The sequence below is a fragment of the Macaca nemestrina genome, chromosome 1 (genome assembly GCF_043159975.1).
Source record: "Macaca nemestrina isolate mMacNem1 chromosome 1, mMacNem.hap1, whole genome shotgun sequence".
Classification (NCBI taxonomy): Eukaryota; Metazoa; Chordata; class Mammalia; order Primates; family Cercopithecidae; genus Macaca; species Macaca nemestrina.
Window position 1 is genome coordinate 60,539,270 of NC_092125.1, and position 25,367 is coordinate 60,564,636.

The following is a 25,367-nucleotide window of genomic DNA, read 5'->3' on the forward strand; positions in this document are numbered from 1 at the left end:
ACCAAATGAGAGGTTGTCTTATGGGTCACCTGGCTGTCCAGGGTTGGCTGAGGTTGCTGAGTATAAGAAACTTATCTTTGGGAGAGTTCCAGAGCCTTGGGCAGGCATATTTCTATTTTAACACGTATTTTTAAAAATGGAATTGGCTGACAGCAATTACCTGAGGGCTTGTTTCTGATTCTTCTTTAAATTAAACAGTGATTTTTTTCTTCCTCTTCCTCAGAGTCTCTTAGATAATACTGGATAGTATACTGACCTAACTTTTAAATTTATTTTTTCTAAGGAAATCTAGTCTTCTAACCTGATAAAGGGAACTAGAGTATGATTCAGAATCCTTGCCCAGTTGTGCTGAAAATGGCTCATTGATCATTGACATGTAAATAAAATATAGTAATAGCTCAAGAATCCTTTGAGAACTAAATTTCTTTATAATGAAACTGACAGTGTTTAATAGAACACTTAGCATACAAAATTCATAAACATTGGGAAGCAAAACTGCAAGCTTAGCTCTATCTATGACAAAAATACACCTGCACAATGATTTTATTTGTCCTTGACAGTTGCTTGTTTTTCCATCATAATAGAATTCACCTTTGACCCTGCACTGCTCTCTAGGGTTACCATATCTCACTCTTCCCTTCACTGTTCATCTTGAAACAGTCTTCCAATTTCACTTTATCCATTTCTTGGCCTTCTATTCACTGTTCAAATATTGAAATAGAAATTCTACCCACCCCCTCAATCCAGTGAATTTTTTCTGGCAAAGGGCCCTGTAAACTTTCTAATTACAGATTCCTTAGTCACTTCATCTTTTACCTTGAATCCTGGCAATAATTATAATGTTGACTATTGCCTTCCTAAATTTTTGTTCTACCATAACCTCTCTGATAGTATTCTTTCCTGGCTCACTTCTACCTTTTCTGATTGCTCCTTCTTTGTGTTCTTTTTAGCCCTTTTTTTTCTGTGAACACCTTAGGTATTGTTCCTTAAGCTTCCTTCTTTTCTCTCCTTAGGACTCTCCCTAGCTGACCTCATCCACTCTGATTGCTGCAGCTAGCACTCAGATCTCTCTCTCTCCAGCTCAGACTTTTTTTTTTTTTTTTTTTTTTTTTGAGTCTTGCTGTGTCACCCAGGCTGGAGTGCAGTGGCGCCATCTCGGCTCACTACAAGCTCTGCCTCCCAGGTTCACGCCATTCTGGGGCCTCAACCTCCCCAGCAGCTGGTACTACAGGTGCCCACCGCCACGCCCGGCTAATTTTTTTGTATTTTTAGTAGAGACGAGGTTTCACCATGTTAGCCAGGATAGTCCCGATCTCCTGACCTCGCCGCCTGCCTCGGCCTCCCAAAGTGCTGGGATTACAGGCGTGAGCCACCACACCTGGCCCAGCTCAGACTTCTTTGCAGAAGTTCATTATACTACATGTAAAGAACTTACTTAGGACAGCCTGACTTCATGTAGGCACTCCGTAACAATAGCCATTTCTGGCTGTTACTTTATCTCCTTATTTCTTATTTCCTTTTCCCTTTATTTATTTATTTAAAGTAGTATTATAGGCATGTATTTCTGTAAGAGTTCTCAAGTCCTCTTTAGGAAGAGAGAATAAGCAAACAGGTAAACCAAATCTTTCTTTCCTCTAGCCTTAAAAAGGCAAGAGAAAGTCTCTGTTCTCACTTTCTTTTAGAAATCTCTTTGCTAATGGTCTTACATGTCACCCAACTGAGAACTTGGAAATCAAACTAGAAGGCTTTTCGTTATTTACTTCTCATATTTAGTCTGTCACCAAGTCCTGTCTTTCATTCTCCTTCAGAATCCTTCAATTCCATCCTCTCCTCTCTCTGTTAACTCAGGCCCTCCTAACTGGGACCTTTGGCCTTCCTCTCCCCTGCCCCACCCCACCATTCCACCATCTACAGTGAAGCATTAGTGATCTTTCTAATACGCAAATCTCATCCAGTCACTCTCTCCTGCTTAAAATCTGAGAATGGTCCTGCAAGCAATGTTGTCCTCCCTTGTTTTCTAGAAAGTCTCTTATTCTCTTTAGATTCTGCCCAGATCACGCCCCCTGCAGCATTTTATTCCTGATACTCCTCAGATTTCCTCTCCAGAGCTATCTCTTTGTGGCATTTTTTTGTCTTAAATTTTAATTATCAGCACTTAGTATGTCCAACTCCCTTACAAGATCTTGCTTCAGAACAGACATTCATTTTCATATGTAGTATCTGGAACAGGTAAAGAAGTGGTGACTGGGCACGGTGGTTCATGCCTGTAATCCCAGCACTTTGGGAGGCTGAGGCGGGCGGATCACCTGAGGTCAGGAGTTTGAGACTAGCCTAGCCAACATGGTTAAACCCCATCTCTACTAAAAGTACAAAAAATTAGCCAAGCATGGTGGTGCTCGCCTGTAGTCCTAGCTACTTGGGAGGCTGAGTCATTTGAAGCCAGGAGGCGGAGATTGCAGTGAGCTGAAATCACACCATTGCACTCCAGCCTGGGTGACAGAGCGAGACTCTGTCTCAAAAAAAAAAAGAAAAGAAAGGTAAAGTGGGAAAATGGTTGAATAGAATGAACAAAATAAGTGCATGAACCAATACACTATTGACCAGACTTTTAAAATGGTAAATAAATATGTAGGAAATTAGGGTCAACCCTAAAACAAAACTGAATAGCTCAGATTCTGAGTTTTATCCATAACGTTAATTCAGTTCAATAATTGTTTTAGAGTACCTAATAAAGAGTAGGCACAATGCTGAATTTTAATGATGTAATGATAAAGAGTAGTTCTTACCATCCTAGAACTTCGAGAATGGTGGTTAGTTGTGGGTAGAATAGCACTTTTTTTGTTATAATCTACAGTTTAGTATAGTGGCCAACATCTGACTTAATGAGCTAAGACAGTTGCTGGTTTACATATTACTTTCTAGTGTGAGAAAAAGTCAATGTGTTTCTTCAACAGTGAGTTTTAAAAATAACTGTTGGGTACTAGGCTTAGTACCTGGGTGATGAAATACAATAATCTGTACAACAAACTCTGTGACATGAGTTTACCTGTGTAACAAACCTGCAGCACATGTACCCCTGAACTTAAATAAAAGTTAAAAAAAATTTTCCTTAGGCTAGGACTGGGGTGACCACTGAGTAGCATGAGTGAGGTTTGGAGGGTGACAGAATTGTTCTGTATCTTGATTATGGTGATGATTATAAGACTTTATGCCTTTGTCAAAACTCACAGACCTATATGCTAAAAAGGGCAAATTTTACCATATGTAGACTTACCTCAGGAAACCTGACTCAAAAAAGAAAAAAAAAAAAAATGCCACTGAGTCTTAAAGGAATTTGATTCATCTGCAAAGTAGGGTAATTGGAAAGTGAAAATAATAGACTTATTTTAGAGGCTTTCTTTGAAGATAAATCTAATTTAGGTCTATTAGGGAGTTCTTTCTTTCTAGATCCTTTCGTTCATAATCTGAGCTAATGGAAAGTTCAGAAATCCCTGAAATTGCTAGCCAAATTTTGTGTATACGTAAGTGCTTTTTTAGGGGTAGGAGATTACATTTCTTATCTGATTGTTAAAGATGGGTTAGATTTCAATAAAGGTTAAGAACTGCAGGTCTAAGAGCTTTTCTGCTTCCCCAGGTACCCCCTTTTTCCCTACTGGAGGCCATCCTAGTGATTACAGGAGCTGGAGACCAATTTCTAGGAGTTGGTGAGAGTAGAAGAGTCTGAATCTACTGGTCGTAATAGAGAGAGTCCATGTATGCTAACACAGGTCTTTTCCTAATTGCCTACTTACACAAGTTAGAACTCCTTTTTCTACCACTTCTGACCTCTTTTCTCTCTCTTTGCCCCCTATGGCTGACCAGTTATTTTCTGGCATATTTAACTTCCTTTAGTATTTAGCATATACTGAGGAGTACCTGTGCTTTCTGTATCACTATCAACTATGGTAATAAAAAAAGTGTGAAATACAAATACATCTCTTTTATGTATATCTTACTGTTTGGAACAGTCCTGTAAATATTAATGATCATTTTTCCAAGTTAAAAGTTTCTAACCTTAACTTTTAAAAAATTTACAAAATTTTCCACAATAACTGTATTTTAAATAGAAAATAAAAATTGCACATATTCTCACCATCAGCAGTATCACTGCTAACATCTTTATATATTTTATTTATTTTGAGATCATGCTGTATACAGTTTTTTCTTTTAAAAAATTATTGGCCAGGTGCGGTGGCTTATGCCTATAATACTAGCACTTTGGGAGGCAGAGGTGGGAGGATCACTTGCACTCAGGAGTTCGAGACTAGCCTGGGCAGCATAGTGAGACCTCATCTCTACAGAGAATTATAAAGAAAAAAGAACTAGCCAGGCGTGGTAGCCTGTGCCTGTAATCCCAGCTACTCAAGTGACTGATGTGGGAGGATCACTTGAGCCCAGGAGGTCGAGGCTGTAGTGAGCTATGATCGTGCCAGCTGTACTCCAGCCTGGGTGACAGAGCAACACCTCATCTCAAAAAACAACAAAAAAAATGAAAACAAAAAGTTATTAAATATTACAAACACCCAATCTATCCATCTTCTGGTCTGATCAAATCCCAATATTTTGCCATATTTGCTTCCGTTATTAAGAATAAAATATAGTTAAGCCCCTGTGTATCTCTCCTCAGTCTCATCCTTTGATTCTCTCCCTAAAATTAATCACTATCCTGAATTTGCTATTTATCATTCTCAAATTTTTATCACTATTATTCATTTGCATACTTATATAATCTTTTACATATTTTAATACTTTATATAAATGTTATAATCAGCACACATCATTCTGAAACTTGCTTTTGTCACTTAGCATTCTGTTTGTTCATTCTAAATGCTTATTTTAATCCATTATATAATTATACCACAGTTTGTTTTTGTTTTTTTCCTGTGCTGATGGACATTTAGGTATTTAGATCTTTTTTTTTTTCTTCCCCTAATACTAATGATGCTGCTGTTTACATTCTTGTTCATGTTTCTTGACACAAACATGCAAGAGTTTCTCAACAGTATTTATTTCCAAATGGAATTTCCGGGTCTATAGGATAAGTGCATCTTCATTGGAGCATGATTGCTCTCCTGTTTACTCTCACCAGCAATGTACATGATTTTCTAATTCTTTACAGCTAGGTTAGACTTGAATTTTCTTTTCTTTTTTTTTTTTTTGCTGCTGCTTTTTTGGTAATCTAAGGAAGATAAAATCATTTATCATTTTAATTTGCATTTTGTTTTTATTACTAGTGAAACAACATTTTCTTTTATGTTTATATGCTTTCTGGTTTCCTTTTTTGTGAATTTCCTGATTATGTATTTTGTTGATTTTGTTGTTGTCATTAGGTTGGTTCTTTTTTAAAAAATGAGTAAAAGTTTTTTAATATATTCCAGATATGAATATTTTGGAACTTATGTATATGTAGTACTTTTTAGTTTGTCTTTTAATGTCTGTAATATTTTATCACATGAATGTTCTTTAATTTATTTAACCATTCCCCTTATTGTTTGATATATAGGTTATTTCCATATACATTTTGTATGTTTAATTTCTTGGGCTATCTTGTTAAAGAAAAATAAGTGGTGGTGCTGAATTTGTCTTGGTCTGCTTTGCAGTAAATGATAAATATTTGAGACAGTTGGCCTGGTACAGCTGATGTGTATGAAATAAAGCAGCACTCACTGGCCTTGTTGGTGCTTGAATCTGCCATTCTTACCATCAGTAACACTTGTTCTGACCAGGAACTAACTGTAGAGTGACCTACATAAGTAAAACATTGTTATTGTGAAAGTGGCTTTGGCACTTGAGGCTGATGTGTTTTTAATGAAACAAATATTCAGATGGAAAAGAATTAAAGGCCGGGCGCGGTGGCTCAAGCCTGTAATCCCAGCACTTTGGGAGGCCGAGACGGGCGGATCACGAGGTCAGGAGATCGAGACCATCCTGGCTAACACGGTGAAACCCCGTCTCTACTAAAAAATACAAAGAAACTAGCCGGGCGAGGTGGCGGGCGCCTGTAGTCCCAGCAACTCGGGAGGCCGAGGCAGGAGAATGGCGTAAACCCGGGAGGCAGAGCTTGCAGTGAGCTGAGATCCGGCCACTGCACTCCAGCCTGGGCGACAGAGCAAGACTCCGTCTCAAAAAAAAAAAAAAAAAAAAAAAAAAAAAGAATTAAAGATGATATAGTAGTTATCTAAGGTAGGTCACAGAAACACTAGACTCACACTTTCTCTAAAGCAAAAGGACTTCTCTGAGCCATAGCTTGGTGATATATAACTTAAGAGTCTAGAGCAGGGATCAGCAAACATTTTCTGCAAAGGACCAGATAGTAAATATTTTAGACTTTTCAAGCCACATTGCTTCTGTTGCAGCTGCTCCCTTCTGCTGGCGTAGCACAGCAAGCAGTAGTCATACAGCCTTGCCCATTCATTTATGTGTTGTCTATAACTGCTTTGGCCTCACAACAGAGCTGTTGAGTAGGCCTGCAAAACCTAAAAGATTTACTGTTTGACCCTTTACAGACAAAATTTGCTGACTTCAACCTCTGCAAACTCAGCACTCTTGACATTTGGGGCCAGTTAATTATAGGTCTCAATTCAAGAAATGCTTAGTTTGGCTGAGGGAAATTCTTTCTTAAAAAATTCTTAATGGAATTGTAGCTTTGATTCCTTGCTTAAACATCAGCTCTGATCTCAGTGTTAAATTAGAGAGGCCAAAAATGACACATGAGCATTTGAATGCAGTTGCCCTAAACTGTGAAATCAGATCGTATTTTGATATGTGACACATATTAGATCTAGAAATCTTCCTGATCTGTAGCTAGCTTATCAAATTGAGTGGTATGTACACTCTTTCTCTATCTAGGTTTAACCCATTTATAGCAGATATGAAATTTGTTCCTGCATTTCTGTGTGTCAGGTGTTCCTTTTTTATCTATCTCTTCACAGCTGTTGGCATTTGCCAGCTGGCTATGCCTGATCCTCAAGTGAGGCAGTATTTACAGCTCAGTTGGATGGATGCAGCAACTAGGGTAGCTCAAGGGCAGATGAAATAGGATCCAGAATGAGAATGCTGCATCTCTCTTTGCTCTGTCTTCTTTCACATGAGGAAGAATTTCTCTTTCTCCCCTCCCTGTCAGATGAGAAGTAGTATTGATTGGTTTGGTACAGTGTATAAAACATGCATCTAATGGAATGTTATTTTGGGAACTATTAGCAGCATTGGCTCTGCCGAGGCCCAAGATTTTGCCTTCTTTCCGTTTTCTCCTCCCCTTCCTTCTCCTCCTCCTTAGTAGCAGCTCCTTAGCAAATTACAAGCTTTGCCTCTGGCTTGCTGTATAGCAGTGGCAGTGCAAGCCTTTTCCAGTTTCCAAGGGAGACCGGGTGCTGAGACTGCAGTCTTTCCCAGCAGCCACTTACCTTTCTTGCTATTCGTTTCCACGCGTCTCTTGACCTTCGTTCTGCTATGCAGGCCTGCTCGAGGAGGTAACAGCCTGTTTTCTTGGAGCTCTCTTTGTCAAAGGGGACAGAGGGAAAGTAGGGTGGTACAGGGTAAGGCATACAGAGACAGCAGAGTATAAATGCTGCAATTGGGAAAAAGTAGCTCTAAAGTGTGCTGTATCTGTGAGCTTGTTCCTATTTGCTATATCTATAGAACTGTTTGTAAAGGTGGGAACCCCAACACTATCGTACTACCTAAAGTACCACATATAAAAATGTAAGATTACTGTAATACTGCCTCCAGGAAGCATAGGAGAAAAATGAGAACTTTGAGAAGAAAATGGAATCAATTGCTTTTAAACTTAGCTGACTAACAAATTGCTTTTTTTTTTTTTTTTGAGTGGGACTCTGTCTCCCAGGATGGAGTGCAGTGGCGTGATCTCACTGCAACCTCTGCCTCCCAGGTTCAAGTGATTCTCGTGCCTCAACCTCCCCAGTAGCTAGGATTACAGGTGTAGGCCACTATGCAATTTTTTCTATTTTTAGTAGAGACAGAGTTTCACTGTGTTGGCCAGGATGATCTCGAACTCCTGGTCTCAGGTAATCCGCCCACCTCGGCCTCCTAAAATGCTGGAATTATAGGCATGAGCCACTGCGCCCAGCCACAAATTGCATTCTTGATGAAATTTTGTTAAGTTTATGTTTTGTGAGTTGGATCTGGCTTTCAGGTTTGAGGAGAGGGCTTGGTAATATTGTCTTTTAATTGGGTTATTGGGACTTCTGGAGCTGTGATGTGCAGTATGGTAATCAGTAGCCATGTGTGGCTACTCAAATTTAAATAATTAAAATTAAATTTAAAATTTAGTTCCTCTTTTAAGTGCTCAGTGACCACATGTGACTAGTGGCAACCATATTGGGCTGTGCAGGTATACAACATTTCCATTATCACACAAAGTTCTGTTGAACAGTACTAAAGAAGGTAACCTATGAAATATAAAAAATTTAGTATTTGGCCAGACTGAGGAATAGACATTTTAGTGAGGAGACTTAGAGGCTGTTTGTTCAGAATCAGCATAAATATGGATTCACCATGGTTTAAAGCTAAATGAGGTCTTTCAAATTTTAGATTTACCCCTTTATTTTACAGATGAAGAAACTAGAGTTCCAAGAGATTAAGTGATTCTCTTAAGATCAAACAAGTAATTAACGACAGAGCTAAAACTAGAACACAGGTACTTGTTCTTTCTATTGTACCATAGTATTAGCCTCCCCTTCCCAATTAGAAACAGCAGGGAAAATTTGAACTAAAATTTACCTCATAGGGTCCTAGCAACTGTAGAGTCAACTGCATCCTGCAAAGAAGAATTTATCCCTAATATTTTTAACGTTTGTAGTTTGTTCATGGCAGTCTTATAGCATGTTGATGGAAATTTCTAGAAATGTAAAAATCATACTTTCCCAAGAATGGAGTGTTGATTACGACAGACTTTTGGGAAATGTCAGAGGATGCTAGGAAAAGTTTATTGCAAGACATTGTTATCCATTAGTTCCCAATATTGCAGGATTTGGAAGAAGAAATGTCTTGCTACATAAATCTACATAGCTAGAATACCATGGTACTGAGTGGAGGAAACAGTGTTCATTGTGGTGCAATATAAGAAAAGCTATACCCGAAGAAGGAGAACATGGTTAAAATCCCTTTAGGTATATAACATTGTTACCTTGGGTGTTTTAGCATCTCCTTAGGCCTTTGTTGACTCGTCTGTAAAATAGGAATACATTTTTTGTGTCTACCTGAAGTCTTAAAATTAGATCAAATGACGTCTTGAAGTCACAAAGTCTGTAGGCATAGGTCTGTGATTCCCATTATCTCCCTAAGTCTGCCCCCCTGCCCCCGCCCCCAGTAGCTATCCATATATACTTCCATGTTGATATCAAAGAAGGTTTTTTTGGGATCTCCGAAAAACTTCTGTTGATGTGATCTTATATTAATACACACATATTGGCTGCGCATGGTGGCTCATGCCTGTAATCGTAGCACTTTGAGAGGCTGAGCCGGGCAGATCACCTGAGGTCAAGAGTTCGAGACCAGTCTCGCCAACATGGTGAAACTCCGTCTTCTCTACTAAAAAATGCAAAAATTAGCTGAGTATGGTGGCATGTGCCTGTAGTCCCAGCTACTAGGGAGGCTGAGGTGGGAGGATTGCTTGAACCCAGGAGGTGGAGGTTGCGTTGAGCCCAAGATCGTGCCATTGCACTCCAGCTTGGGCAACAGAGTGAGACTCTGTCTCAAAAAAAAAAAAAAAAAAAGGATATAGTTCAATGAATGATAAACTATCTTGTAAGACCATTAGATATTCTGTAATTAATGACCACAGCATCCTCAGTGGTCGGTATTAGACATATACTATAAAATATTTATATAGTATGTCTTTAACAATGTTTTTATATATTATAAGCTATATAATATGTAAATATAGTAAATTTCTATGGTTGAGCTGTGCTGGCTTACCCTGTAATCCCATCACTTTGGTAGGCTGAGGCAGGGGGATCACTTGAGGTCAGGAGTTTGACATCAGCCTGGCCAACATGGTGGAAACCCCATCTCTACTAAAAATACCAAAATTATCTGGGCCTGGTGGCACATGCCTGTAGTCCCAGCTACTCAGGAGGCTGAGGCAGGAGAATCACTTGAACCTGGGAGGCAGAGGTTGCAGTGAGCTGAGATCATGCCATTGCACTCCAGCCTGGGCGACATAGCAAGATTCTGTCTCAAAAAAAAAAAAAATTTTTTTAAAAAATAAGATATATACTATAAGAGACATCTATAAAAGCTATATACTCAACTCAGTTCCTTTCCTGTTTGGAGTGAACATATTTAAATACCATTCTCTCCTCAACAGATTTGAGGTATAGAACTCTAAAGCTACTTCAAAACCCAATTTCCTTCTGGATTCCAGACAAAATTTGTTATCATTCTAGAGAAAGCAGCGTTGTTCTGTCCTTGGAAATTATGGTTATTTCTTTTTCATTCTTCTACTTGGAGTAGTTTTATTTTACTTAGATAACCCTATGAACCTTCATGGAGAATATTTCAAGAGAATTAAGACCTCTTCCAAATGAATTAGCCATACCTGGTAAAAATAATTAAGGGGAACTCTTTGATTAAGATGTGATGAATATTGTAGCACACCTATCCTTTCTTTATTTTCCAAGTTATTACTGATGAGCTTTTAATATGACAATGAAAATAATGTAGTAGTAAGAGTGTTGGTAGTGATGATAGTAGTTCTGGTCATGGTAGTAGCAGCAAACGTGTGCCAGGTTCTATTCTAAGTGCCTTACATGGGTTTGCATTTAATCTTCACAATTCTATTAATATATCTGTGTATATCTATTACAACTGCTCATATCTTCATTGTATAAGAAACTTAGGTGTAGAGTGCTTAAATAATTTATCCACAGTCACCTACCAAGTATGTTGAGAAGCCATGGTACAAACAGGCAGTATGATTTTTATGCCAGGGTACTTTATCACTACACTATACCTGTCAAAAGGTAGTTTAGGTCTTTTATTATTTATTGTGACTTTTAAAATATTCACTGGTGATTTGCTGGATGTTTTGTACAACTTCCTTTTTCTCTTTTTTTTTTTTTTGAGACAGGCTCTTACTCTGTCACCCTGGGTTAGAGTGCAGTGGTATAATCATGGATTACTGCAGCCTTGACTTCCTGGGCTCAAGTAATTCTCCCAAAACAACTTCTTGAGACATAATTTGCCCATTTATAGTGTGTGAAGGGGCAGTGTAAACTTTAGAGGCAAAGTACAAAGTATATCTGTGAAGTCATGCTTAATTCTCTGTAATCAATTATTTGAATGCCACTGATTGTGTAATCTCAATATCATAACAAATACAAATAAAAATTATTCCTGCCCTCTAGGAAACATAGTAGGTAGAGATGGTAATAAAAGGACTTTGGCATCTGAATTCCTTCCCATGCTACTAGACTGCGAGTGTTAGCCTAGTTTTATCTGGATGCCAGAAAGTGAGGGGACAGATGAGAAGCCATGGCTTCCATTATTTTTATTTCTGTTTTGTGAGACTATATCTGTCTTTGCATGGCGATGAAGAATCCTGTAGCATTCAGATTCATGGATGGCTGCAATGCTTCTCAGAAAAATCAAGGAGTGTGGAGTGTGGGCTTGCTCTACCTAGGGGTCAGCAATATTTTTCTACAAAGGGCCACACAGTGATTATTTTGGCCTTTGCAGGCCATGTTGTCTCTGTTGCAGTTACTAAACTCTGCTCTGTGATTCCAATAAAACTCTATTTACAAAAATGTTGCAGGCCAGATTTGGCCCAAGATCATAGTTTGCTGACCACTGGTCTAGATTTTAGAAAGTGTTACAGAAGGACCTAGTCTCTACTGAAAACGTAGTATGTCCTCAATGTAGTTATAAGTTAGGCACGTTACTTCCATGATCCTTGGAGTGTCCATCTGAGATAAAGAAAAATTAATGAAAATGTTCCTTCAAAAACATTTACAGTTCAAGTACTGGAATTTATGGGTTTTGTTTTTATATATTTTTTCTTAAATAGTAAAACTCTCATATATTGACACAGGTTACAGAATATATGTGTGATATTCATAGTATATAGTTTTTTTATAGTTTTATAGTTTATGAAAAACTATATATAGTTTGTATAGTATATACATACAATCTGGACTTATATGCAGCAAAATAAAAATGGGATTATCTCCATGTGATAAAATTTTAGTTGATTTTTGTTTTCATATTTTTGTCTGTTTCTTACCCCTGGGAAAAAGTGTGATTTCACATGTGTGATTTCAAATATTTAAGATTCCAAGTCAGGTAAAATCCTCCTGATCTTACCTACCAGGTTTTTACGGGATATTTCTCTCATTCAAAAAAGACTCTAGAGTAGGCAGTAGGATAAGGGAGTTTGAACGCTTTTTCTTTCACTGTGCCTTCTATCCTATATGCAAAGAAGAGATAAAGGTCAAGAATTCAGTATAATAGTGATACTGTATGTTTTACAGGTAGTAATAACATGTAAGTAGGTTTGCTGGTAATCCAGACAGAACTTCATGGGAAGTTAGTTCTCACCAATTCCAATATCTGGACTACAGCTTTAGTTTTGGGACTTAATTTTTTTAGTTCACTCAGAGGAGAGGAATTTATTAAGGAAATACTCAAACCTACTTAGACTATAGTGTATTAACACATGTATTGGAATTCCAATTTACTAATTTATATTGAGGGAAAAAATATGAGTATTAAAAACATTGTCTGGTTGGGGACTTCTGCTTCAGTCTGTGGCATATTTTGTTTTATGTAAAATCTGCCACTGAGAATAACTTGAAAAAACTGGATAAATATAAGAAAAAAGTTTTTGAAGGTACTTGAGAGTTATGAAGCAAGTGAGAACTTGAGAGATCAAGATCCTGGAGAGAAGGAAACTTTAAAAGGGTAAACACAACATTTGGCTCTACTTTTCCCCTTGAGGTATTTGCTGATTAGTAAAGCAGTGGCTATAAACCTGAGAAACTGAACAAGATTTTGGTAATCTCATGGGACTCGGGGAACGATCGGAGTTCAGAAAGAGAGCCCAGCAGATACCCCAGACTTTGACTTAGAACCACTGAAGGGCTACATTCTAAGGGCTTACCAGAAATTGACCAGCCCTTGAAAAGACTGAAGCCTAGCTTCCAATCGGCTGAGTCTCAAAGTGGATTAAGGTACTTCGCCTTAGTCTCCTGGTTCTTAAAGTGTGGTGCCCAGACCAGCAGTATCATCTGAACTAATTAGAAATGCAAATTCTCAGACCCCTACACCAGACCTGCTTAATCAGGACCTCTGGTGGTGGTACTCAGAAATTTGTATTGCATAAGCCCTCAAAGTGGTTCTGATACAAGTGAAAGTTTAAGAACCACTTCCTTAGCCTCACTGCCAGGGGGAAAGAATATCCTCTCTGAAGGGTAGCAACAACAGAGTCATGAGTTATCACTCACTACTTTTTTTTTTTAATTAAATATGCCTGATGTTAATTTAAAAATTAGCATACATACCAAGAAATAAGAGTTACCAAAAGACCAAAAGAAAAACAGACAATAGGAACAGGTCCGGATACTGATATTATCAGACATGGACTTTAAAATAATTGTGATTAATATGTTCCAGAAAATAGATAAGAAGTGGAGATTTTCACCAGAGAACTGCAATCTATTAAAAACAATCAACTGGAAATTCTAGAAACAAAAAATCACTGAAATCAAGAAACTCAGTTGGTGAGTTTGCAGTAGTAGACCAGCTAAAGAAATGATTAGTGAACTGAAAGATTGGACAGTAGGAAATATCTAGAATGAAGCGCAGAGAGATAAAAGGATGGAAAATACTGAAAAAGCATGATAAATCAGTAGAACATGGCCAGTAAGCTCTAACATAAGTGTTTGGAGTCCTAAGAGAAGACAGGAACTAGCTTCATTTTTCACAGAACACTGTTTTTACTTCAAAGCGTTACTGATGGTCAAACAATGGTTATTCACACCTGAGTAATTTGGCAGACATTTTCTTGAAAATAAAGTCAACCGGTTGAGTATTTGTTGCCAATTAAAAATTTAAACTTTCAAGCAGAAATTAGAATTTTAGAAAACTTATATGCCACCATGAGTAATATTATTGACAGCTTCCCAATATTTGAAGTTCTAAGATCAAAGGTGATATTAAATAATTTATTTTTACTATTATTATATAATGTAGTATGTCAATACTGGGAAGATCTGCTTAATGCAGCAATATTTTACAAATGCACCAATATTTTACAAATGACTAATGAAGATATGTTACAAAATCATGCATGACTAAGAAGATTCTTTGAAAGTACAGATAGACCAAAGGATTTCAATGTAACAGAATATGAAAAATCTATTAATATGTTTTAGAGCAGTGTTCCCCAACCTTTTTGGCACTAGGGACTGGTTTCATGGAAGACAATTTTTCCACAGACTGGTGGAAGCGTTAGGTGTCGGGGATGGTGATGGTTTTGGGACAAAACTGTTCTACTGCAGATCATCAGGCATTAGTTAGATTCTCATAAGGCATGCACAACCTAGATTCCTGGCACGGGCAGATCACAATAGGGTTCACGTCCCTGTGAGAATCTAATGCCACGGCTGATCTGACAGGGGGCAGAGCTCAGGCATTAATGCTCACTCGCTCACCTCCTGCTGTACGGCCTGGTTCCTAACAGGCCACAGATCGGTACTGGTCTGCGGCCCCGGGGTTGGGGACCCCTGTTTTATAGTACACATTGTAACTAACCACCACTTGTGTTGGTGTATCATCAAAGAAAAATATCTCCCAATTATCTGAGAAAGCTATCACAATACTGCTCGCTTTTCCAACTATTTGTGCAAGACTAGATATTCTTTATATATTTTAACCAAAACAATATATTGACTGTCTTCTATTAAGCCAACATTGAAGAAATTTATAAAAATGTAAAACAATGCCACTCTTATAATTTTTTGTTTTGGAAGATACAGTTTTTTTAATAAAAAATAATATTGATGTTAAAATGTATTAGGGCTATTATTTTCATTTTTATTTTTAAATTTATTTGACATATAACTATATATTTATGGAAGTACAGTTTGATGTTTTGATACATAGCTATGCTGTATAATGATCTAATCAGAGTAGTTAGTATATTCATCATCCATGCATTTATCATTTTCTCGTGGTAAGAACATTCAAGCCGGGCGCGGTGGCTCAAGCCTGTAATCCCAGCACTTTGGGTGGCCGAGACGGGCGGATCACGAGGTCAGGAGTCGAGACCATCCTGGCTAACACGGTGAAACCCCGTCTCTACTAAGAAATACAAAAAAACTAGCCGGGCGGGCGAGGTGGCGGGCGCCTGTAGTCCCAGCTACTCGGGAGGCTGAGGCAGGAGAATGGCGTAAAGCCGGGAGGCGGAGCTTGCAGTGAGCTGAGATCCAGCCACTGCACTCCAGCCTGGACGACGGAGCGAGACTCCGTCTCAAAAAAAAAAAAAAAATTCAAAAGCATCTATTTTACCTATTTTGTAATATACAATATTTTGCTGTTAACCGTAGTCACCTTACTGTGCAATAAAACGTCAGAATTTATTCCTCCTAATTATAACTTTGAACCATGAGCCAACCTCTCCCCATCCTTCTCTCACCTCTTCCCTCCCCAGTCTCTGGTAACCACTGTTCTACTCCGATTTTATGATATCAACTCCCCCCACCTTTTTTTAGATTGCACATGTTAGTGAGGTCATGCGGTATTTTTTTTTCTGTGTCTGGCTTATTTCACTTAACCTGATACTCTGCAGATTCATCCATGTTGTTGCAAATGACAAAATTTTATTCTTTTTTCTTAATGGATGGATACTGTTCCATTCTGGATATACACATTTTCTTTACACATTCTTCCATTTTTGAGGACTCGATTCCATATTTTTGTTAATGTAAATAGTGCTGCCATAAACATGGTAGTGCAGATAACTCTTCAGTATACTAATTTCCTTTCCTTTGGATGTATACACAGTAGCAGGATTGTTGAATCATATGGTAGTTCTATTTTTAAGTTTTAAAGGAACCTCCATACTGTTTTCCACAATGGCTGTACTAGCTTACAGTCCCACCAACTTGTGTAAGTGTTCACTTTTCTTCACATCCCTGCCAAAACTGGTTTTCTTTTGTCTTTTTGATAATAGTCATTCCAAGTGGTGTGAAATGGTACCTCATTGTGGTTTTGATTTTTATTTCCCTGATGGTTTGTGATGTTGATCATTTTTTCTTATACTCATTAGCCATTTGTATGACTTCTTTTGAGAAGTAAATGTCTATTAAGGTCTTTTGCCCATTTTTAAAATCAGGTTTTTGTTTTTTTGTTTTGTTTGCTGCTGAGTTCCTTATATATTCTGGATATTAACTCCTTGTCAGATGTATAGTTTGCAAATTTTCTTTCCCATCCTTTAGGTTTTCTGTTTACTCTGTTTAATACTTTCCTTTGCTATGCAAAAGCTTTTTAGTTTGTTGCAATCTCATTTGTCTATTTTTGTTTTTGTTTCCTATGCTTTTGAGGTCTTATTTAAAATATCCTAGTTTAGTCCAATGTCATGAAGCATTTCTCCTATGATATCTTCTAGTAGTTCCATAGTTTTGGGTTTCCATGTTAAGTCTTTAATCTACTTTGAATTGATTCCTGTATGTGGTGAGAGGTAGGGATTTAGTCTCATTCTTCTGCATGTGGATGTCCCACTTTCCCAGCAGCATTTATTGAAGAAACAGTTTCTCCCCTAATGTGTGTTCTTGGCACCTTTGTCAAAAATCAGTTGACTTTAGGTGTGTGAATTTATTTCTGGGCTTCCTATTCTGTTCCATTGGTCTATGTGTCTGTTTTTATGCCAGTACCATTCTGTTTTTGTTATTACACATTTGTAGTATATTTTTAAGTCATGTAGTGTGATGCCTCCAGCTTTCCACTCAGAATTGCTTTGGCTATTCATTTTTTTTCTGGTTCATGTGAATTTTAGGATTTTGTTTTATTTCTGTGAAGACACCATTTGTGTGTGTGTGTGTGTGTGGTTTTGTTTTTGTTTTATGGCGTCTTGCTGTGTCGCCCAGGCAAGAATGCAGTGGTGCAATCTTGGCTAAGATGTTAACAAGAAATTACAAAAGATAGAGAACAAGAAAGATAAATCTATAGAAGAGCTTCTAAGAGAAGCCCAAAAAGTATATGTAAAAAGAGAGAAGGACTGACAGAGGGAACAGAAGAAGTCTATGCCCAAAATCCCAGTGAGTAGTTTGGCGGGAAATACGGTTACAGAACAGGTGACTCAGGATGACTCAGGTCAGAGCAGGTGATCAGGGGTGACTCAGGACAGAGCAGATGATAGAGGCTAGGAGGGGATTGTTTACTGAAGCTAGAGGCAAGAGGGCAAAGAGAACCAGGAAGTTAAGCTTTAAAATGGAGAACAGAGAATAAGAGAGCTGAATATACTGACATACTGATTCTTTGAAGAGAAACTTGGAGTTCACTACATTTAACACCTACTGTTATTGTATTGCAGTCTATCTCTCCCTTTACCTCTAATAATACTTGCTTTATATATCTGGGTGCGCTGATCTTGGATGGATGGATGTTTTTATAGTTTTTATATCCTCTTGTTTAATTATACCCTTTATCAATGTCTAATGACCTTCTTTGTCTTCTTTTACAGTTTTTGACTTAAAGTCTATTTTATCTGACATGGTTACTCCTGCTCACTTGTTTCCATTTGCATGGAATATCTTTTCCCCTCCCTTCACTTTTAGTCTATGTTTGTCTTTAATGGTTAGGTGAGTCTGTTGTAGGCAGTATATAGTTAGGTCTTGTTGTTAATCCATTCAGCCACTCTATATCTTTTAACTGGATAATTTAATCCATTTATATTTAAGGTTATTATTGATACAGAAGGTCTTACTCCTGCCATTTTGTTAATTTTTTTCTGGTGGTTTTATAGATCCTTCATTCCTTTCTTCCTCTTTTATTTATTTCTGTGGTCTGGTGGTTTTCTGTGGTGCTGAGCTTTGTTTCCTTTCTCTTTCTTGTTTGTGCCTCTGCGGTAATTTCTTTCTTTGTGGCTACCATGGGCTAACATTAAAAGTCTTATAATAGAATGTTTTAAGCTGATAGCAACTTAACTTTGGTTGCATTAAAATACTCTAGACTTCTCTCTTTTGTTGCTGTAATTTACTTTTTTACCTGTGATTGTGTTCCTTAGCTACTAATTGTAACTGTCATGGGTTTTGACCATTTTGACTTTAAACCTTCGTACTAGAGGACTGAGAGACTTACATAGCACCATTACATCACTGGGCTAGTCTGAATTTGATTTATAAATTTACCTCTATTGGTGGGTTTTATACTTTCACATCTTTTCATGAAAGTAATTATCTTTTGTTTCCAGTTATACCATTCTCTTAAATATTTCTTGTAAGGCTAGTCTATTGGTGATGGATTTTTCTCAGCTTTTGCTTGTCTGGGAAGCTCTTTATTTTTCCTTCATTGGTAGATGATAGTTCTGCTGGATATAGTATTCTTGGCTAAGAGGTTAGGGTTTTTTCCCGAAAAACTTTCTATATATCATCTCATTCTCTCCTGGCCTACAAGGTTTCTCCTGAGAAACCCAGGGGGACAGGGCTGCTGCTTGACCAACTATCAGGCCAAGCATGGGTAGAGCAAGGCCACACAACCTTGCAGTGGTCTGTCTTTGGGGCAGGGTTGCTGCTAGACTGGCTGTCAGGCGCAGTGGTATGTGGCCACAGAAGGGTTGGGTGGTTCTGCAGTGGTCTGAGGGGTGGAACCACTGTAGGACTGGTTGTTGGGCTGGATATGGGTGTGCATGAGTTCAACTGGCCAGCTAGCTGTGCAGTGCAGGTACGTACTGGTGAGGGGACTGGCCAGCAGTTAGGCAGTTTCACCCCTGTGCAGGTTTGGCTCTTCCTGGGGTTGGGAGGGTAGTGTGCCACATGGGTGCAAGTGCAGAGGTCTCAGTTGTTCCATCTGGCTAGGCTTCAGGCAGCTAGGATCATAGTGCTACAGGCACCTATGCAAACATGGTAGAGTGATGGCAGGGCTACAGGAATGGAAAAAGTCCATTCCTATACTGGACCACAGGGAAGGGCACATTCTAGTAGTAGGTCCAGTTTCAAGATGGTACTGAGTAGCAGCAGCTTAGGATGTGAGGGTCGGGGGCAGGGGGTGCTCAAGGTGAGCTCCTACTCTAGGCACAGTAACTGCATGAACTCCTGGCTACTCTCCAAGCTGGATTCAGGGCCTGTGAGGACTGGGGGACTCTCCTATAGCAAGAATTTCTGGCATTTATGGTAGCAATGGGGATCACTGGTGATCTCCAGCTTACTTTTTCCCCTTAAGAAGCCCCCTCTGGCTCCAGGCTGATCCTGGTAGGGGAGACAGTGTGGCAGAAGCAGAATGCCTTGCTCCCCTCTCTATGGTGCTGCCCTGGGCTTTTGTCTTCCACAGGGATTTTGCTGTTCCCCTGGTGCTCTCCAGAGTACTTCTTTGGTCATTTTAATTGAAATATAGTTGTTTATTCTTTGTTTTGGTCCCTTTTTGTGGAGAGGATGGGCTTTAGGTAACTCAATTTGGCCATCCTGCTGACATCACTCCAACTTATCTAGGGCTATTTTAATATTACTATTATTATTATTTGAGACAAGGTCTGGCTGTGTCAACCAGGCTGAAGTACAGTGGTGCATTCTCAGCTCACTACAACCTCTGCCACCCAGGCTCAAGCTGTCTTCCCATCTCAGCCTCATGAGTAGGTGGGACTACAGGCACGTGCCACTGTGCCCGGTTAATTTTTGTATTTTTTGAAGAGACGAGGTTTTGCCATGTTGCCCAGGCTGGTCTCAAACTCCTGGGCTCAAGCCATCTGCCTGCCTGGGCCTCCCAAAGTGCTGGGATTACAGGCGTGAGCTCCTGGCTGCTATTATTTTTAAATTAATAAATACATTTTTTAATTTTTAAATTTTAATTTCTAGTAAGATAAATATTAATCCCCATATAAACAAAAGCTGTCTGGGATTCTCAATAATTTTAAAAAATATTAAAGGATCTTGAGACCAAAACATTTTGAGAACCACTGCTCTAGATATTAAAATAACAATTAAATATAGTCTAAGGCTATTATTAACAACTTTATGCCACTAAATGTGATAATATAGACAAAATGGAAAATTTCTTTAAAAACCAAAATAGAAAATTTGAATAAGCCTAACTCTTTTAAAGAAATTGAACCCTTTATTTAAAACTTTCCCATGAGGGCTGGGCACAGTGGCTCACGCCTATAAACCAGCACTCTGGGAAGTCGAGGTGGGAGGATTGCTTGAGCTCAGGAGTTCAGGATCAGCCTAGGCAACATAGCGAGACCTGCTCTACTAAATATCAAAAAAAGTTAGCCAGGTGTGGTGGTGTGCACCTGTAGTTCCAGCTACTTGCAAGGCTGAGGCAGGAAAATTGCTTGAGTCTAGGAGATCAAGGGTGCAGTGAGCTATGATCACGCCACTGTACTCCAGCATGGGCAACAAAGTAAGACTCTGTCTCAAAAATAAAAACCAAAAATCAAAAATAAAACCCTCCCACAGGGAACACTGTAAACCTAGATGACTTGATTGGTGAACTCTTCCAATCATTTAAGGAGGAAATAACCCAAATCTTACACAAATTCTTACAGAAATAGACATGTAGAGAACACTCGCAATTCATATAACCTTAATTCATGAAGCTGACCAGCATATTACAAGAAGAGAAAATTATAAGCCAATTTCTTTCATGAATGTGGTAGAAATTCTAAACTAAATATTAGTGAATATGTTTAAAAATCTATATAAAAAGATGATACATCTTGGCCAAGTTGAGCTTGTCCCAAGAATTCAACGTTGCTTTATCATTCAAAACTTATTCAATGTAATTCATCTTCCTAACAGAAAAAAGGAGAAAAGCAATCATCTCAATATATGGGGAAGAATAGCATGTGATAAAGTTCAACATACACTAATGATTAAAAAACAGCAATGAGAAACCCTCTTAGCCTGTTTTCTATAGGAATAGAAGGCAGTTGCTTTAGTTTGATGAGTAGTATCTGCATAAATCTTACCAAAAAAAATTACACTTAATGAAAAAATGCTGAAAGCATTCTCTTTGATGGCAGGATTACAGAGAATGAAAGCTTACTATCATCACTGCTTTTTAGCATGTCCTAGAGATTCTAGCCAAAGCATTAAGGCAAGAAAAGAAATAAAAATTGGAAGGATAGGAAAGAAGAAATAAAATTCTCATTTTACAGATGACATGATTCTGTGTGAATAATAATACATTTACAAATACAATAGTCCCCTGTTATCCATCAGAGATACATTTCATTTTTTTTTCCTTTTGAGACCGAGTTTCACTCTTGTCACCCAGGCTGGAGTACAGTGGCGCCATCTCAGTTCACTGCAACCTCAGCCTCCAAGTTCAAGTGATTCTCTTGTCTCAGCCTCCTGAGTAGCTGGGATTACAGGTGCCTGCCAGCATGCCTGGCTAATTTTTGTATTTTTAGTAGAGACAGGGTTCCACCATATTGGTCAGGTTGGTCTCAAACTCCTGACCTCAGGTGATCCACCCACCTTGGCCTCCCAAAGTGCTGGGATTACAGGAGTGAGCAACTGTGCGATACCTTTCAAGACTTTCAGTGGATGCCTGAACCTACAGATAGTGTAAAACCCTATATAAATACTATTTTTTCCTATAAATACATATCTATGCTAAAGTTTAACTTATAATTAGGCACAGTAAGAGATTAACTATAATACTAATAACTAATAATAAAATAGAACAGTTATAACAAAATGCCAGCATCACTACTCTTGCATTTTGGGGCCATTATTAAGTAGAATAAGTATTACTTGAATATAAACACTGTGATATCACAACAGTGCATGAATTGCATCTCAGGAGGGACAGAATGGAACAGCACAAAATTTTACCACACTAATCAGAGCAGTGCACAATTGAAAATGTATGAATTGTTTATTGATGGAAATTTTCATTTAATATTTTCAGACCACATTTCACCATGGGCTACTGAAACCACAGAAAGGAAAACCACAGATAAGGGGGGAACTACTGTAATGACTTGGATTCCGTAATGTTTACTGATGGTTGATAGCATTTCTTGTCATTAAGTTCATTCCTAGAATGTGGAAATCTCTTCAGTATGTGGAAGCACTTTGTCATTCCTCAAGTACAGGCAGCAAAGATCTTGCTTTTGCTATTACTCTTTTTTCTCTGCAGGTCCTATCTAACTCCTGTACGGGATGAGGAAGCAGAGTCTTTACGGAAAGCACGCTCCAGACAAGCTCGGCAGACACGAAGGTCTACTCAAGTGAGTGTGGCTTTTTTTTTTTAATGTCATTTTGTCTATCTACCCTTCTTTTGGAGGTATGATCAAAACACACTACAATATCCATGTTCATCTGCTGATTTGAACAAACACACACAAACACACACACACACACACACACACACACACACACACGGCTTGGCATGGTGGCTCATGCCTGTAATCCCAGCAATTTGGGAAGTCAAGGAGTTGAGACCAGGAGCACTCCTGACTTGAGGTACGAGTTCGAGACCAGCTTGGCCAATGTGGTGAAACCCTGTGTCTACTAAAAATATGAAAATTAGCCAGGCATGGTGTTGAGTGCCTGTGATTTCAGTTACTCGGGAGGATGAGGTAGGAGTATTGCTTGAACCTGGGAGGCAGAAGTTCCAGTGAGCCAAGATTATACCACAGCCCTCCTAGGCAACAGAACAAGACTCCGTCTCAAAAAAACAAGACAAAATAAAACACATACATGAAAATGACTGCCCTATTCCAGCCACAGTCTTAAAAACTTTCATTGTGTTGAATCTTACACTACATAGAACCAAATTAATTTACAGCTACATCTACCCATTCTCACCAATATTCCTCCAGACTTAGAACAGGTTTATCTCCTTTCCTTCACAAGATTAATTATTCCACTTGTGCTCAAAGACCTTAAGAACCCCTGTACATCCCTATATCCCTACTACATTTTAAGAATCCCTAAGGGAAAAGAGTTTGGCAGTTCCTCAAAATTTTAAACATAGAGTTACCATTTGACTCAGCAGTTCTGCTTAAGAGAAATGAAAACATATATTCATATAAAAACTTGTGTATAGGTGTTTGTAATAGTATTATTCATAATGGCCAAAAAGTAAAAATAAGCCAAATGTCTATTAACTAATGAATGGGTAAATAAAATGTGATATATCCATACAATGGAATACCATTTGGCAATAAAAAGAAATGAAGTACTGATACATGTTACAACATGGATGAACCTTGAGAAAACATTATGCTAAGTGAAAGAAGCCAGACAAAAACACTCCATATATTATATGATTCCATTTATATGAAATATCCCAAATAGGCAAATCCAAAGAGACAGAAATTAGATTAGTGCCAGGGCTAGGGTGAAGGCAGAATGGTGAGTGTGTGGTTTCTTTTTGGGGTGATGAAAATGTTATGAAATTAGATGTAATAATTTTATAACTGTGAATAAACTAAAAACTAAGGAATTGTGTACTTTCAAATGGTGAGTTATATGATATAAGGATTGTATTTTAATAAAGATGTTACAAAAGGAATCCCTGAGGGAGTCATTGAAGCAGTTTAAGGGAATATGACATAGTCTACATTATGTGTTAGAAAAATCACCCTGCAGATAATTGATGGGAATGGTAGGTAGAGGTACGTTTGCCAAGCCTGGAAGCAAGAAGACTTGCTGGGAAGCTGTATTGTAGTCCAAGCTGTATTGTAGTCCCAGGAAATTACAAGGCAATGAAATCAAGTTGTAATGACAATGAGAATGGAGAGAAGGCTATGAATTTCTTATTTAAAGAAGCAAAGAAAGATGAGCCCCTGAAGCAGGATGAAAAGAAGCAGCAAGAGTGGTGAAAAGAAAATCAGAAAATAGTAGCAGCATGGAAGTAAATGAAAAGTCCATTTCCAGTGAAAAGGAGAAGTTCCACAGTTTTGAATACTACAGAGGTCAAGTAGCAAATTTGATCACTGGAAAAGAGACATTATATATGGCAGCAAAAACACGCTTGTTGTCTTCCTTGACTCTCCCAAAGTAGGTTATATATTCTTCCTTTATTTTTACTTGATGATTGTCTATTTCATCCACTAGAATGTAATCCCCATGAGGACCAAGACTGACTGTTTTTTTGTTTTGTTTTATTGTGGTGAAATATATCTAACATAAAACTTACCAGTTTTACCATTTTTAAGTTTACACAGTTTAATGGCATTAAGTACATTTACATCGTTGTATAACTATCACCACTATTCATCTCTAGAACTTTCTTCCTCTTCCCAAACTGAAGCTCTGTATCCATTAAATAATTACTCCCCATTTCCCTCTGGCAACCCCGCTTCCACTTTCTGTCTATGAACTTGACTGCTAGGAACCTCAAATAAGTAGAATCATATCGTAGTTGTCCTTTTGTGTTGTATTTTACTTAGCATAGTTATCAAGGTTCATCCATGATACCTGACACATCATGATACATGACACATTGTAGCATGTGTCAAAGTTCCTCCCTTTTAAAGGCTGAATATTTCAGCCTTTTATGGATACTGCATTTTGTGTATCCATTCATCTGTCAGTAGACATTGGGTTGCTTCCACCTTTTGGCTATTTAATGCTACTATGAGAATGGCTATACAAATATCTCCCTGAAACCCTGCTTTCAATTCTTTTGAGTATATACCAAGAAATGGAATTTGCTGGATCATACAGTAATTCAATTTTTAATTTTCTGAGGAACTCCCATACTGTTTTCCTTAGCGGCTGTACCATTTTATGTTCCCATCAGCAGTGCACAAGGGTTCTAATTTCTCCACATCCTCACCAATATTTGTTTTTTTTGTTTGTTTGTTTTTATGAGATGGAGTTTCGCTGTTGTCATGCAGGCCAGGGTGCAATGGTGTGATCTTGGCTCACTGCAACCTCTGCCTCCAGGGTTCAAGCAATTCACCTGTGTCAGCCTCCCAAGTAGCTGGGATTACAGGCGCCCATCACCACACCTGGCTAATTTTTGTATTTTTAGTAGAGACGGTGTTTCACCATGTTAGCCAGGCTTGTCTTGAACTCCTGACCTCAAGTGATCTACCCACCTTGGCCTTTCAAAGTGCTGGGATTACAGGTGTGAGCCACCACTCCCAGCCTGGTATTTTTGCTAGTAACCATCCTAATGGCTGTGAAAAAGAAGAC

The 25,367-nt window shown here is 38.3% G+C and overlaps 1 protein-coding gene across 17 annotated transcripts in view; it reads left to right on the forward strand.

Moving 5' to 3' along the window:
* LOC105484741 (protein phosphatase 1 regulatory subunit 12B) overlaps positions 1–25,367 on the forward strand; it is a 238,801-nt gene that overhangs the window by 112,975 nt on the left and 100,459 nt on the right. For all 17 annotated transcript variants that reach the window (XR_011612766.1, XR_011612769.1, XR_989183.3 and 14 more), the window contains one exon: positions 22,357–22,447. Coding sequence is in view for 12 of the 17 variants with exons in the window: in XM_071078097.1 (XP_070934198.1) it covers positions 22,357–22,447 (91 nt within the window). In the remaining 5 variants the exon portion in view is untranslated. The remainder of the gene's footprint in view (positions 1–22,356; positions 22,448–25,367) is intronic.